This window comes from Neoarius graeffei, chromosome 10 (genome assembly GCF_027579695.1).
Source record: "Neoarius graeffei isolate fNeoGra1 chromosome 10, fNeoGra1.pri, whole genome shotgun sequence".
In the NCBI taxonomy this organism is placed as follows: domain Eukaryota; kingdom Metazoa; phylum Chordata; class Actinopteri; order Siluriformes; family Ariidae; genus Neoarius; species Neoarius graeffei.
In genome coordinates, this window is record NC_083578.1 from 87,339,715 (window position 1) to 87,354,585 (window position 14,871).

At 43.2% G+C, this 14,871-nt stretch overlaps 1 protein-coding gene across 7 annotated transcripts in view; it reads left to right on the plus strand.

The window, feature by feature from the left end:
* Positions 1 to 612: 612 nt before the first annotated feature.
* The window catches only part of rfx2 (regulatory factor X, 2 (influences HLA class II expression)), a 101,417-nt gene continuing 87,158 nt past the window's right edge, over positions 613 to 14,871 (plus strand). For 2 of the 7 annotated variants that reach the window (XM_060932534.1, XM_060932535.1), the window contains exon 1: positions 9,820 to 10,065. In XM_060932534.1, coding sequence (XP_060788517.1) covers positions 9,909 to 10,065 — 157 coding nt within the window. In that variant the 5' untranslated portion in view covers positions 9,820 to 9,908. The other 5 variants (XM_060932541.1, XM_060932538.1, XM_060932536.1 and 2 more) reach the window with 5 other exon arrangements.

Consider the following 14,871-nt stretch of genomic DNA (forward strand, 5'->3'; position numbering starts at 1 on the left):
TGTTCTCCCCGTGTCCGCGTGGGTTTCCTCCGGGTGCTCCGGTTTCCCCCACAGTCCAAAGACATGCAGGTTAGGTTAACTGGTGACTCTAAATTGAGTGTAGGTGTGAATGTGAGTGTGAATGGTTGTCTGTGTCTATGTGTCAGCCCTGTGATGACCTGGCGACTTGTCCAGGGTGTAACCCGCCTTTCGCCCGTAGTCAGCTGGGATAGGCTCCAGCTCGCCTGCGACCCTGTAGAACAGGATAAAGCGGCTACAGATAATGAGATGAGATGAGATGAGATGAGATTCTCCACACACCTCTTTCAGACCACAGAGTTTATAAACATGAGTTTAAAGTTATCAGGTTATAAATATATTGTTATAACAAGAGTTATTACATGATGTTTATTATTTTTCTGGTGTGGCACTTCCGTATTATATAAACGACGCCATTGAAAAAAAAAAAAAAAAATCCCGCGCGCTAAAACGGAAATAATGGCGGGCTGAAGTTACAGCGCGCGCTGAAGCGGGAACCGCGATCACTGACTGAGGTCACACGAGTGGAGTGACGGGGTGGAGAGTAAGGGCTGAGGGGGCGTGGTCTGACTTTAGACCACACCTCCTTCCTCAGCCGCCTTCTTTTTCAGTTCTCACAGCTCCTGACGTAGGCGGCAGAAGGGTAGCAACAGTTGCCTCGAGACCCCCGCGCTCGCGCACCATAGCGACTGTAGTCTTGGAGACGGTTTCTTACCAACAGCGGAGAGCAACAGCAGCAGCAGCAGCAGCGGAAACTGGAGCTGAAACACAAAGTGTGTGTGAGAGTGTGTGTGTGTGTGTGTGTGTGTGTGTGTGTGTGAGAGTGAGAGTGTGTGAGAGACAGAAAGAGAGAGAAAAGACAAGAAAACAACCAGAAAGCTGACAAGGTGTGTGGTTTCCCCCCCCCTTTTTAACGGTTAGTAAATTTGAACTAGTTAGCATGGTGGCTAACTCGGTTTCCTGAGGCGATTTGTTTGTTTAGCTTTGGATATGTTTACTACTCAAGTCAGTGTGTGTGTGTGTTTTATCTGTTTCCTGTGATGTATATGTATATAATTTTAACAAACTTACCGTGTTGTTGGTTAACTTGACTAAGCTTTTGCTATCCGGCTCTTTATCAGCTTAAACTTTTCCAGTGTGTGAATCCCAACCAGCGCTTCGATCAGAAATCATGCCCTATTTGTTTCAAACTCAGTGTTAGTTTTAGTTTTGAGTGTGTGTGTGTGTGTGTTTATGCATTAATGGTGTTTAGACAAGCTGTGAGGGAAGACTCCTCGTTCAGTACAGCAATAATATACTTTATAAATGTCCTTCTGTGTATGAAGAAAGCTTTTAATCCTGGATTATTTCCTCTGGAGTAAAGAGAGAAAAAAAAGTGTGTGTTCCTAACTTGATTACAGAGGCAACAGGTTGTTTTAAACCTAGAAAAAGAAGAGGGACGATTGATTTTGTGAGGATATTTTATTTTATTTTTTTCCCAGCTCAAGATGAATGAAAGAGGTCATTCATTCTGATCATCTTTTGGCTGAGCTTTGATTTGTGAGACCTGTTATGTGAACATCTGGAATTGTGGTCTGTTAAAACTAAACTGTATGCATTTTCATTCAGGATCATGTTTGAGGTTGTAAGATGGACAGATGGATGGATGTTCATTCATCTCTGATGTGCTCAAAGGTTGAATCAGTTATGTTTAGTACACTGTGTTGTAATAAAAGCTTGTCAGTAGTCGATATGGTTGTATCCAGAGAGAGAGAGAGAGAGAGATAATCCTGGTGAAGGTTCTGATGCGGCGAGTCGATCGCAGTAAAGCTGAAGTGTTTCCCAGCTCGGTCAGACGGCAGCAACAGGTTGTTTTAAAGCCGTAGTGATCTGTGAAGCAGAAAAGCACTGAACGTCGTTCTGATCATCTTTTGGCTGAGCTTTGATTTGTGAGACCTGTTAAAATTTAAGGATAAGCTGAGCAGAGCAGAACAGAACTGATGTGAACATCTGGAATTGTGGTCTGTTAAAACTAAACTGTATGCATTTTCATTCAGGATCATGTTTGAGGTTGTAAGATGGATGGATGGATGGATGTTCATTCATCTCTGATGTGCTCAAAGGTCGAATCAGTTATGTTTAGTACACTGTGTTGTAATAAAAGCTTGTCAGTAGTCGATATGATTGTATCCAGAGAGAGAGAGAGATAATCCTGGTGAAGGTTCTGATGCGGCGATTCGATCGCAGTAAAGCTGAAGTGTTTCCCAGCTCGGTCAGACGGCAGCAACAGGTTGTTTTAAAGCCGTAGTGATCTGTGAAGCAGAAAAGCACTGAACGTCGTTCTGATCATCTTTTGGCTGAGCTTTGATTTGTGAGACCTGTTAAAATTTAAGGATGAGCAGAGCAGAACAGATGTGAACATCTGGAATTGTGGTCTGTTAAAACTAAACTGTATGCATTTTCATTCAGGATCATGTTTTAGGTTGTAAGATGGATGGATGGATGTTCATTCATCTCTGATGTGCTCAAAGGTTGAATCAGTTATGTTTAGTGCACTGTTTTGTAATAACGGACGCATAAATCTGTAATAAAAGCTTGTCAATAGTTGATATGATTGTATCCAGAGAGAGAGAGAGAGAGTCCTGGTGAAGGTTCTGATGCAGCGATTCGATCGCAGTAAAGCTGAAGTGTTTCCCAGCTCAGTCAGACGGCAGCAACAGGTTGTTTTAAAGCCGTAGTGATCTGTGAAGCAGAAGCAGGAAAGCACTGAACGTCATTCTGATCATCTTTGATTGAAATTGTGACACTAGATTAAAGCATTAACTTTAGATTTAGCAGCATCATGTGTGATCTCTGAGAGCGTCTGAGTCACATCTTACCCCTGTACTGGTGTATTGATCCAATACTGAGTATCAGGATTGGTTTGGTTACTAAACCCAGTTTGTTTGTGGCTTGGATTTACTGTTGGATCAAACCATGTATTGTTGAGGTTTTTTTTTTTGGCATGGTTTGTGATTATTCGTCCTTGGTAAATAAAGGATGACGATCTGACCGACGTGCATTTTTCATGGCTCACTGATTATAACCGTTTTCCAGTAGGCGTGGTTTGGCATTCATGCTCATGTTTCTAATCATTAATTTGCTTTAAACATAAAAGCAAAATGTGCTACAGTGTAAGGGTGTTCCATCTGAACAGAAGATCTTAAGGGGTAGGATCACGATCCATGATCTGAATCACAGTTCTCCCCACGTGATTAGTTGTTGCCTGGATAAAAAGCCTGTTGCTTTAACTCAAAAATTCTGGAAGTGATTCAAATCTCCGCCACTTTGATGCTTCTTTCAGAATGTTGGTCCACTCGCTTGCTGCTGCTCTTTGCTCCACTATGCTGTATTCCATCCATCCATTATCTGTAGCCGCTTTATCCTGTCCTACAGGGTTGCAGGCAAGCTGGAGCCTATCCCAGCTGACTACGGGCGAAATGCGGGTTACACCCTGGACAAGTCACCAAGTCATCGCAGGGCTGACACATAGACACAGACAACCATTCACACTCACATTCACACCTACGCTCAATTTAGAGTCACCAGTTAACCTAACCTGCATGTCTTTGGACTGTGGGGGAAACCGGAGCACCCGGAGGAAACCCACGCGGACACGGGGAGAACATGCAAACTCCGCACAGAAGGGCCCTTGCCGGCCACGGGGCTCGAACCCAGGACCTTCTTGCTGTGAGGCGACAGCGCTAACCACTACACCACCGTGCCGCCCCATGCTGTATTCTGTTCACAAAATAAGTTACCCCTGGATTCCACCTGGTGAGGGTCTTGGATCTCGTGTCTGTGTCATGGTTGTGTTCTTTCCTCCATACAACTTTTTACTTCACTGAGAGCTTTTCAGGAGCAGAGAATTTTGTCTGCCTGATTTTGTTTACTTCCTGTTTTAGTTTTTTTTTCCCCTTGATTTTTGTGCTTCTGTTGTGTGCGGCTTGAACGCAGCTTCCTTCAAAAGTAGACTAGGCGTGTATTTTTAGTAGAGCAGAGTGGAAAACTGCTTCTGAAATGCACTGTGACACGTCTAGTAGAATCACAAACCTCGCCTCGAGTGGACACGGGCCAGCTCCGTGGAATCCGATGCATAGAGCGTCCACTGAGCATCTTCCTCATGTGGAGGAGGAAAGTTTGGATGGCGCACTGAAAAGCAGATCATATATCAAATTAAGATTGTCCACAATATACAGTGCTGTGTAAAAGTCTTCGGCACATGTAAAGAAACGCTGTAGACCAAAAAATAATGAAATGAAATGTTTCGACCTTAGGCGGCACGGTGGTATGGTGGTTAGCACTGTCGCCTCACAGCAGGAGGGTTCCGGGTTCGAGCCCAGTGGCCGACGAGGGCCTTTCCTGTGTGGAGTTTGCATGTTCTCTGTGTGGGATTCCTCCGGGTGCTCCGGTTTCCCTCACAGTCCAAAAGCATGCAGGTTAGGCTAATTGGTGGCTCTAAATTGACTGTAGGTGTGAATGTGAGTGTGAATGGTTGTGTGTCTCTATATATTAGCCCTGCGATGATCTGGTGGCTTGTCCAGGGTGTACCCCGCCTTTCGCCCGTAGTCAGCTGGGATTTACTCCAGCTTGCCCGTGATCCTGCACAGGATAAGCGGTTACGGATAATGGATGGATGGATGGTTCACCTTTAAAAAGATACTGTAAAGAGCAGTAAGCCGTAATAAATCAATATAACAGTGAATATTTGGTGCGAGATGACCCTTTGCTTTAAAAAAAAAAAATAGTCTCAGGTCCAATGAGTGCAGTTTTATGCGGAAATGATCTGTAGGTTTTACTGAGCATCTTCCAGAACCAGCCCCAGTTCTTCTGGACACTTTGACTGTCACACTCGCTTCTTCATTTTGCACCAAAACCCAGCAGCCTTCATTATGTTTTCATTTTTAATCTGAAAAATGCTCTCTTATGGAATATGTTGCTCAAACATTTTTTTTCTATAACATGTAATTCTGTGCTGGAAAATGAATGAATGTTTGGAACTTTAAAATGATATTTTGACTCGATGATGTAGAAGTCATAAAATAGAAATCTATAGCAAAGTTTGCATGAAAAAATGGGGGCTAAGACTTTTGCACAGTACTGTAAGATCGTCAAATACACGCAATGTTTAACGATGAATGCGGTATACGTATTAAAAACTCGTCATGCAGCCATTAAATGCGAAACCTACATTAATTGGAGCCAGTTAGAACAAAATAATTTTGATTTTACCTGATACGGATTCAGCGATAGGATTTTTAAAAAATCGGTGATACTGAAATGAATCAGCTCCGTAGGTGTGTGTGTGTTTATGCACTTAGGTTGTTTGATTGGTTCTTTGTAACAGTAGCTAGTTGATTCTTAGTTAGCTATATTAGTTACCTTGGATCGATTAAAGGTCATAGGCAATGGTCCGAGGTGAAACGTAGAATATCAACTTTATTGTCTAGAAGAATGACCCAAAAAGCGAATTCAATCTTCTTATTGTCTAATTTGCACCTTAAAATTGAATAAAACGGTTAAAATATACCGTTTTGCCCAATTTCCGAAGGTTTGTTTACATCTCACTTATGCGCACTTTCACCGCCAGGGGACCGTCGTCGTGATGTCATTTAAACCAAACAGACCGGGAGCAGCTCTGTGTTTACCTGCGAACCGACCACACGTGTACGGACTTTGGTCGTGAGAGGTTGTGTAAAATGTCTGATAGCGATTTTGAAGTAGGAACTCTCCAAATTGAATATTGAGAGGTGAAACCATATGTGTATGAACCTCTGGCCGTTGCGAAGCAATCGGTGAATGTGGCTCACTGGTTTGACCGTGCGGCCTCGGAATCGGACAGCGACTCGGCCGACTCTGATCGCGGTGACCCCGGACCTCAACAAGACTCGCGCCCAAACGATTTATCCTGGTAGTCACAATAAATTCCTACTTTCGTCGTAATACCAAATAAGAGCCCTTTTGAAGAATAATTAAACCGCCCTCCCTAGTGGATATAGGGAACGATTACTGGACAGTGCACCAGTAGGCCACATTAGCCTGCCATCCGTGGCATTATATTATTTATAGTCAACTCTAAGCGAGGAAATCTCCCTTTGTCTCATTTCCACAATGATTGGACAGGATCCCTCAGGATTCTTGACTTGTCAACTGCAAGCAAAAGTAAAAATGTTTACCTCCAATCTTCTCCTTTTTGCTTGAGTGTTGCTGCTCCGTTTCTTCTTTGACTGCTTGATTTTGTTTCATGCGCACAATCCACTCTCTCCGCCTCATCTCCTCTTCCGGAAAAAGCCAACCCTCTCGCTCTGCCTCTTCTCCTTTTTCGGAAAAAGCCAATCCACTCTCTCCGCCTCTTCTCCTCTCTCGGATAAAGGTAAAAACTTCTTCCTGAACCGGTCCCGTTGTTACAGTTCACTGCACAGCAATAAGGCATGGGGTTTTTTTTTTTGGAAATTCCTGAACACGCGTCTGCACTCAAGCCGAACGGCAATGTAAGTAAACGGAAGTGGACTCAACTCGAGCGGTTTGTTTGACTTGAATGACGTCCCGCGCCGAGTGGTCACGAAAATAGCCGAACAGAAATTCGCCGCGATCCGCGCTAACTTATTTTAATTATTACTTATTAACAATACTTCTTGGGACCAGAAGAAAATTACAGAGGGTTTTATCACATATAAAGTTTCAAATGTGCATAAAATTAAAACCGTTGCCCATGAGCTTTAAGGTTGCCGTGGAGAACTGTGGGATTTTTGTTTGTTTTTTGTTTTCATTTTCAAAGATTGATAGCAACTGATTGTCAAGAACATCATACTGCGTAAGAGCTGTTGTTTTCTCTCATCTAGTGATCTGCAGATGTTTTTTTTCTCACCTGTAATGTTTGCTACAGTGTCGGTTTCCGCCATGTGCTTTAATTAACGGACTTCACAGCTTGTCGTCTGCTTTGTTCAGATTGTGATCCTTAAGCGTGACATACTGTACATCCAGATCACTGGTTGTTCATTACCACTTTGACCTTAATATCCTGGTATCACATGGTACCAGATGTTAGTTAGGAAGCTTTTTTTTTTAACGAGTAAATGATCACGATATCACATGGTACTGATGCTCAGAATATTCTCACTGTCCTAACATTCCACACAAAATGAAGTTGCTTCGTTCAGCAGCTTTTTTTTTTTTTTTTGACAGCGCTTTCCTCTAACGATCAAGATCGTTCTTGTCAAAGAGTTGCGTTAGGACAAGTGTGTCCTTATTTTGGACATCCAGACAGGATTGCATAATTCTGCTCACTGGACAACTTTGGGAAGTTTGGGAAGAAATGTCAAGATTTCAGTCCATTACGAGATCTTAGAGCATGATAAAGAGCTCGGGAATTTTATATAACGTGATGTAAAAATTTAACATCGACAGACATGTGTGAGTTTATTCTAAGAATCGTTGCACTGCCGGTGACATTTCTGTGGAGATAATCATTGACGACTCTAACCTGCAATGCCAGCGTAGATTAAATTACGCATTATGCTCCGTGCTCACATCTGACAGGCTCGCAGGGAACTTGTTGGACGCCGACGGCCGTGACAATAGCTTGAGGTCCGTTCATCCAAGCCCTGTCATTTTTGTCGCTCATGTTACACCTGAGCACTGGAAAGCGCCTTAATGAGCGGCTCTCGTGACAATAGCCCACAGGCCAGGTGTCTCCTCCGCCTCGGTATTGATCCCTCTTTATCAGCAAGCAGCCGTGTCTCTGAAAGCCGCACTGATAATGAGGGTAATTGCTGTGCTGAGCAGAAAAAAAAAGACAGAGAGCGAGAGAGAGAGCCAGGCTGACGACTCACTGCGGTCCCGGTTCTCCTCTGGGCTGCTAATCACGTTAGGACAGCTCTGATCCGCTCATTAATGAGAGTCTCTGGCTGTCAGAGCGATCGTTCTCGAGGGTCGAGGGAGCTGACTAGGACAAGTTTCTTCGAGCCGCACATGTCAGGTGCGATGATGATGATGATTTCTGGACTGCTGGAGCAGAAAGCTTACCCCGACTCCAAACGAGTCTCCAATGACGTGCAATGCAGTGCCTCAGTAACGAAATATGTTGTCACAGGTGTATTTCCAGGCAAGATCGGCCTTCCCTGTCGAGGATTGAATGATTCATGGAACTGGCGTTAATTATTGATGGGGTCAGACATTTGCATCCGAGCCAAACAAAGTTATGTCCAATTATAGATCGTGGAATGAAACTTGCTTTGCACGTGATATGATTTTTAAACTCTCCTGCCTTTCTCTTGACCTGATTGAGACTTTCGTAGTTTTAAGAGTTATGGACTGATGATCAGTTATGTTGTCTAAAGAATTAAACACTCTTTCTATAGGAAAGTAGTCAGTGATGGAGCGGTGTGATGACATGGAGTCGCTGTTACCGCCCTGAAGTTGATTATTTTCTTTTATTATATGGCACAAGCTACTTCTGGTAAAATCATGCGCTCTGAATGGTTCCTTGGCAGGTATTATTTTCCCGTAACGCATCGTGGGCGATTACGGACTTTCTTTCCAAGGCGCCGGCCTTCAATGTTGCAAAAAACAAAAGGGCAAAAAAAAAGCAATAACGGAATCAAAAACAGCCAATAGACAAACAAGGGTCAGTGAGTTATTCAATAAATGAGCAATGACGAGCATTCAGTAACCACTAACCGAAATTCAGTTTTGAAACCGCTAGCCATTTATTCTGCATGCGTGACTCGACTACGTTACAAATATGATGCGACTGAAAGCAGCGTCACGCCTCATTATAATAATTGTCTATTTTAATCTTAGAAATAAAAATCCATATAATAAACTCCTTATTAATCTCGCTTGCTCGGTCCGTACTGTCAAGACCTCAGTCTGATATTTTCCCATGAAGACCTTGCGCTTAGTTAAGTAAGTAGTTATAAGTAGTTATTATTTTTTTTGCAGTCCGGTCCATCAAATTGTGCGCTCTGATTGGCTCACAAGCGGTCCGGAATCCTACGATCCGGACCCCGGTTACGGACCTTTGGCGACTTGCTCATTCACAACAACAAAAAGCATAGTAGCAATTTTTTTGGGGCTTTTTTCACCTTTATTGGATAGGACAGTGTAGAGACAGGAAATGAGCGGGAGAGAGAGATAGATCAGGAAATGACCTCGGGTCGGAATCAAACCCGGGTCCCTGGATTTATGGTATGGTGCCTTATCCACCTGAGCCACGACGCCCCCTCGAGATTTATTTTTGCATTTCTCAGTATAATAGCATTAATTTTACAGCATGGATAGCAATAACGGGTGGTGTAGTGGTTAGCGCTGTCGCCTCACAACAAGAAGGTCCGGGTTCGAGCCCAGCGGCCAACGAGGGCCTTTCTGTGTGGAGTTTGCATGTTCTCCCCGTGTCCGCGTGGGTTTCCTCCGGGTGCTCCGGTTTCCCCCACAGTCCAAAGACATGCAGGTTAGGTTAACTGGTGACTCTAAATTGAGCGTAGGTGTGAATGTGAGTGTGAATGGTTGTCTGTGTCTATGTGTCAGCCCTGTGATGACCTGGCGACTTGTCCAGGGTGTACCCCGCCTTTTGCCCGTAGTCAGCTGGGATAGGCTCCAGCTTGCCTGCGACCCTGTAGGACAGGATAAAGCGGCTAGAGATAATGAGATGAGATGTGTATATATATATATATATATATATATATATATATATATATATACACAGACGCACACAGGTAGTCGTCGACTTACGACCTATCGACTTTATGACCATCTGGTTATGACTGGCTAGTGTTTCCCAGCTGAGCTAGCTGAGCGTACGACAGTTTCCGCCCCAGCTCCCGGCAGCGCCTCTCGCTGCGTACAACAGTTTCCGCCCCAGCTCCAGGCACATGCGCAATCTCTCTCGTGCGCCCTCGCGCACTCCATCATACAGTTTCCGCCCCAGCTCCTGGTTTATGAAACGAGCAAATGCTCCCTCCAGCCCGAGCGCTGCAACAGCTGATGATGACGTAGACGACCCACAGCCAAGCACCAGTGATGCCAGCGGTCACTAAGTTTTGTATTTTGCTATGTTTTACATTTGTATTTTGGTATGTTTCAAACTAAAATGTTTTCTATTTTTCACACCTGTATTTCGTATTTTTTGTTTTGCACATATTAAACGAATTGTACTGTACGCAGTGTAGTATGCAGTGTTTGACTTCAACCAAATAATGAGCCAAGGCAATGAAATAAGAAAATGTTGATACAATAAGACTTTAAGATTATTACAATATCATTACACATCACAATATACTTACGTTCATTTAACACAGGCCGACTTACAACCAGATCGGTTTACGACCGGTCAGTCGTAACCAAACGAGTCGTAAGTTGACGACTACCTGTATACACACTCACACACACACACACACACAGTGTTTTCCCCAGAAAAAAAATTAAAGCCCTAAAATCTGGCATGATAATACACAGACAATTGAGCGCTAACGGCACAAAGTGAAACTAGAGGGGTGCGGGGGCGTGGCCCTCCCGGAAAATGTTTTGAAAATCGATGCTCTCAGGTGCATTTTCAGGGTCTCAGAGGTTTTAGATCCATGATTATAGGATCGATTTTACCAGTGTTTCAATGATTTCTGACCTAAATAGTATTAATATATACACATTTGAAATTTCACCTTAAAGTTCAACATGCAAGTTAAACTGTTTTGTTATAGATTACTGAGGTCTGATCGACGGGGATCTACGGGGATCCCTTAATTATCTCTGATCAAGTCGTGTTGTAACCAAAATGCGCATGAAAATATGATCAGTGGTTTGCGCCATCTTGTGCAATCCAGTGAAGAGAATCGATCATCATGACCTCCTGTTGATCACAAAGGGATCTGAACCTAAGACCTGCCACCTTAAAATAAGTTGCTGTATTACTATAACTGTAATGATTTAGAATGTTTCTGATGCATTTACCATAATATATGTATAACTAAGATACACTGAAAAGAAAAGTAAGGGAGCTGCATATTATAAAGTTTAAATTTTGGCACTTTATTAAATGGACTAGATTAAGATTATTTGTTAGAATAATCTGAAAATGAAGAGAATTTGTTAATAAGTGTCAAATGTAGCATAATTTTGAATAATAACGATAAGCGTATTTGGCAGTGTGATGTCACTGTGAGCCTTTAACAAAAGAATAATCCGGAGCCGCCTTTTGTTAAATGGATCCCAGTGACATCACACTGCCAAAAATGCGTATGATTATTATTTGAAATTATGCTATATTTGACACATTTGGACAACTTCACTTCGTGAGAGTGTTTATAAAGTACATAATCTTTCTGCAAACCCGAACTAATGAATTAAGTTTTCGACTCCTTTAAAGCAGATCAATTCTCCTCGGCTTTTGCTTGGCCCAGTGTTGGGCGACCCTCTCATCGTCCATCTCGCTGCCATCCATGCTGATGTGGATCAAATTGTCCAGCGAGTGCTTTTTGAGCCAGTTGTCGTGACAGTTGTCTGGTTTTGTGCGCCATCACTCACGTGGGTTTGTTAACGTTTAGTCAACCAATCTTTGATCGAAGCCATAATGATAATAGACTAGGTCCAACTTTTCTGATTAAAATCAGTCGGCTTTGTCCGTCCGGTGGGGGACAACATCGGCAGCCAATGAGATCGCTTATAATGAATCGGAAAATTCTGGGATGTCTGACGTTTTCTTTCAATATTTTTATTGGACGGTTTGAACATGTGATCTTGACATAGCCAACAGATTAGTTTGATTACATCATACCATGCGGACATATTACTTTGACAGAATCAACACAACCATTGGAAAAAAGAGCGCTTGTTTAACACAAATATCAATCAGTATGTAAATGGATCTGTTATTTGCTCTCCTATGTATCTAGTTACTTGTGGGTAGGAAATTTAAGGTGTTGGTATAAATCTAAGCATATCGGATTTTAACTAAAGCAACTAAGCGTATCGGCAGGCAGAGCAACGCTTTGGGGAAAAAAAAAAAAATATATATATATATATATATATATATATATATATATATATATATAACACAGCATGTTCCTTTTATACCACAGTGATTTGTCAACTCATACTGTTCTGTATCTGCCATACAACTGTGTTAGCGGTTACTATAGAAACTGTCGAGTTTTAAAACAAGTGCTTGGATGTAATCCTTGATTTGCATCTGTTAGAGAAAAATAAGTTGAACTATCCATCCATCCAGAAGAGAGACAAACCAACCACAGCCAACACAAGCCTCCAGATCAGCTTCATCGCTCCTTGTTGTACAGATTCTACAAGTCACTGGAGCGATGAAGCCCAGAACATAAGATTTATGTTGTTTTAATCCTCATCAAATCATTCAGTGAACCTTCGTGCCCGGCGAAAATGGGCGGGTTCATCCTAGATAAGATCACACCCACACCCACCGGGACATCAGAACTGTTATATCATCGGATAAAGGTAATGAGTCAGAACAACTTTGTCCCATTTAGAAGAGAAGGTTTTCCAATAATTCCAGGCAGAAAAGCAGGTACTGGAAAACAAGTAGCGACACGTGATGATGTCTGGAACCATAACGAAGTTTGGGCGCGTATTGTGATCTGAAAGTTTTTCAAGTTAAACCTTCACTTGTTGATTTAGACGGTGTCCAGACTATAATTCATCACCCCTCAATTAATTTTCTCTATAGTCTGAAAATAAATCAGACCCGTAATTACCTGTACGTCTGTGTGACAGGTTGCTAATTATTCCAGCGTTTAAAGAAAAGGTTAGTGTAAAAGCCTTGGGCAAGCTCAAAATAATTTGCTCTCTGTTGTTTTGACAAAGTTTCTGAATCAGACTTGTTAATTCCTTCCCACACGCCCTGCGCGAAAGAAAATAAAGGAACGGGAATGAAAACGGCACGCCAGCCGAAGCAGAACAGCTGCCGTGTTTACATGGCAACTTGATACACAAATACAGACTGAGTAACGGAAAGACAGGGGCTGCCCTCGGGCCTTTGGCCTCAAGCTCTCAAAACTGTATTTTTTTTTTTTTTTTAATGCAGTTACCCTTTCTTTTCTGACAGGCGCATGGAGCCGTGGCATGCACAATCAGGTCAGAGGGCAAAGGCGTTTGGAGAGATGTTGAGGATGAAAAATCAGTTGTGTCGAAACTGGATTCAACTCTTATTTCTGTAAGCCTGAGCATTTCATCTCTTTTAATCCGCCCCGGATCGAAAGCCTTTGATACATTGTGCTGCTCAGACAAGTTTATTATTGTGTACCAAATAAAACTCCCCACTCAAGAATTCAGAACAAAAGTCGCCGGCTCAGTCAGTCAGAACACAGAATGCGGAACGATAACATCGAGATGGCAAGGGGTGTAACCTCCACCTTCTAGTCTCGCCCTCTCACCTGCTCACAAAGTCATACGCACGAACATGAACGTGAGCGAGCGGCCAAGCATGCAGCCTGCAGCGGGTTTCATTCTCGATGTGTGACGTGACTTGTTCTGCACTGTTAAAAAAAAAAAAAAAGCTGCAAATTTGTAAGTTTTAAAGTAAATAACTGTAAACGGTTTATAGCTTAGGGGCGGCACGGTGGTGTGGTGGTTAGCGCTGTCGCCTCACAGCAAGAAGGTCCTGGGTTCGAGCCCCGTGGCCGGCGAGAGCCTTTCTGTGTGGAGTTTGCATGTTCTCCCCGTGTCCGCGTGGGTTTCCTCCGGGTGCTCCGGTTTCCCCCACAGTCCAAAGACATGCAGGTTAGGTTAACTGGTGACTCTAAATTGAGCGTAGGTGTGAATGTGAGTGTGAATGGTTGTCTGTGTCTATGTGTCAGCCCTGTGATGACCTGGCGACTTGTCCAGGGTGTACCCCGCCTTTCACCCGTAGTCAGCTGGGATAGGCTCCAGCTCGCCTGCGACCCTGTAGAACAGGATAAAGCGGCTAGAGATAATGAGATAAGATGAGATGAGATGTAAATATGGTAATGTAAGATCTAGAAGAACATGTACTCCGGTACATTTGCTCATTGGGCTGATAGAGGATACACCTGAGCTTAAAGGTTAGCGTCTTACTCGAGGATTTAAACATGACAGTAGGCGAGTTTTGCGCAAACTAGAAGCAATTAAAAAAAAGTAAACAAAACCTAGCTGCTGACCGTGGCCTAAGTGAGTAAAGCTTGATTTTCAATTTCAATGGAAACACGCCTACTTTGGTGGTGCTGGGATTTGAACACACAGCCTTCTGATTTGTAACTGAAACACCACAACTTGTGCAACTAGCATGCATTGACTCAATTGCGTCTACCACTGAATTAACTCGCAGTAACACTACGTTCACACTGCAAGGCTTAATGCTCAATTCCGATTTTTTTGTGAAATCCGATTTTTTTGTGAGGTCGTTCGCATTAACAAATATATGCGACTTGTATGTGATCCTCAGTATGAACGAAAAGCGACCTAAAAGTGTTCCGCATGCGCATTGCAGGATACGACGACGTCACACGCAGTGAGCATGGCCAGTGTTTACGGAAGTAACCTAAAGTTTCCTGTGTATGACAGTAGCCAGCATGGAGTACCTGGCGATGATGCAGTTGTTGTTGCGACGGAGCCAGAACATGCACAATAGTCTGATGTTAAGGAGGAGGTTGAGAAGGAAGAGGGCAAGGGTTTTGGCTCAGGCGTTCTGCGGGGTAGTGACTGCAACCTCCGTTCAAAGGAGGATTACGTTCCGTTCATGTCATGCGCCATGTTGTTGTAACTTTTTTTGAGAGACCCGCCGCCTACTTCAGTGCAGAATAGTGACGTTTGTGGCTTGTTGATGACGTGTAAGTCGGATGAATGCGACCTGGC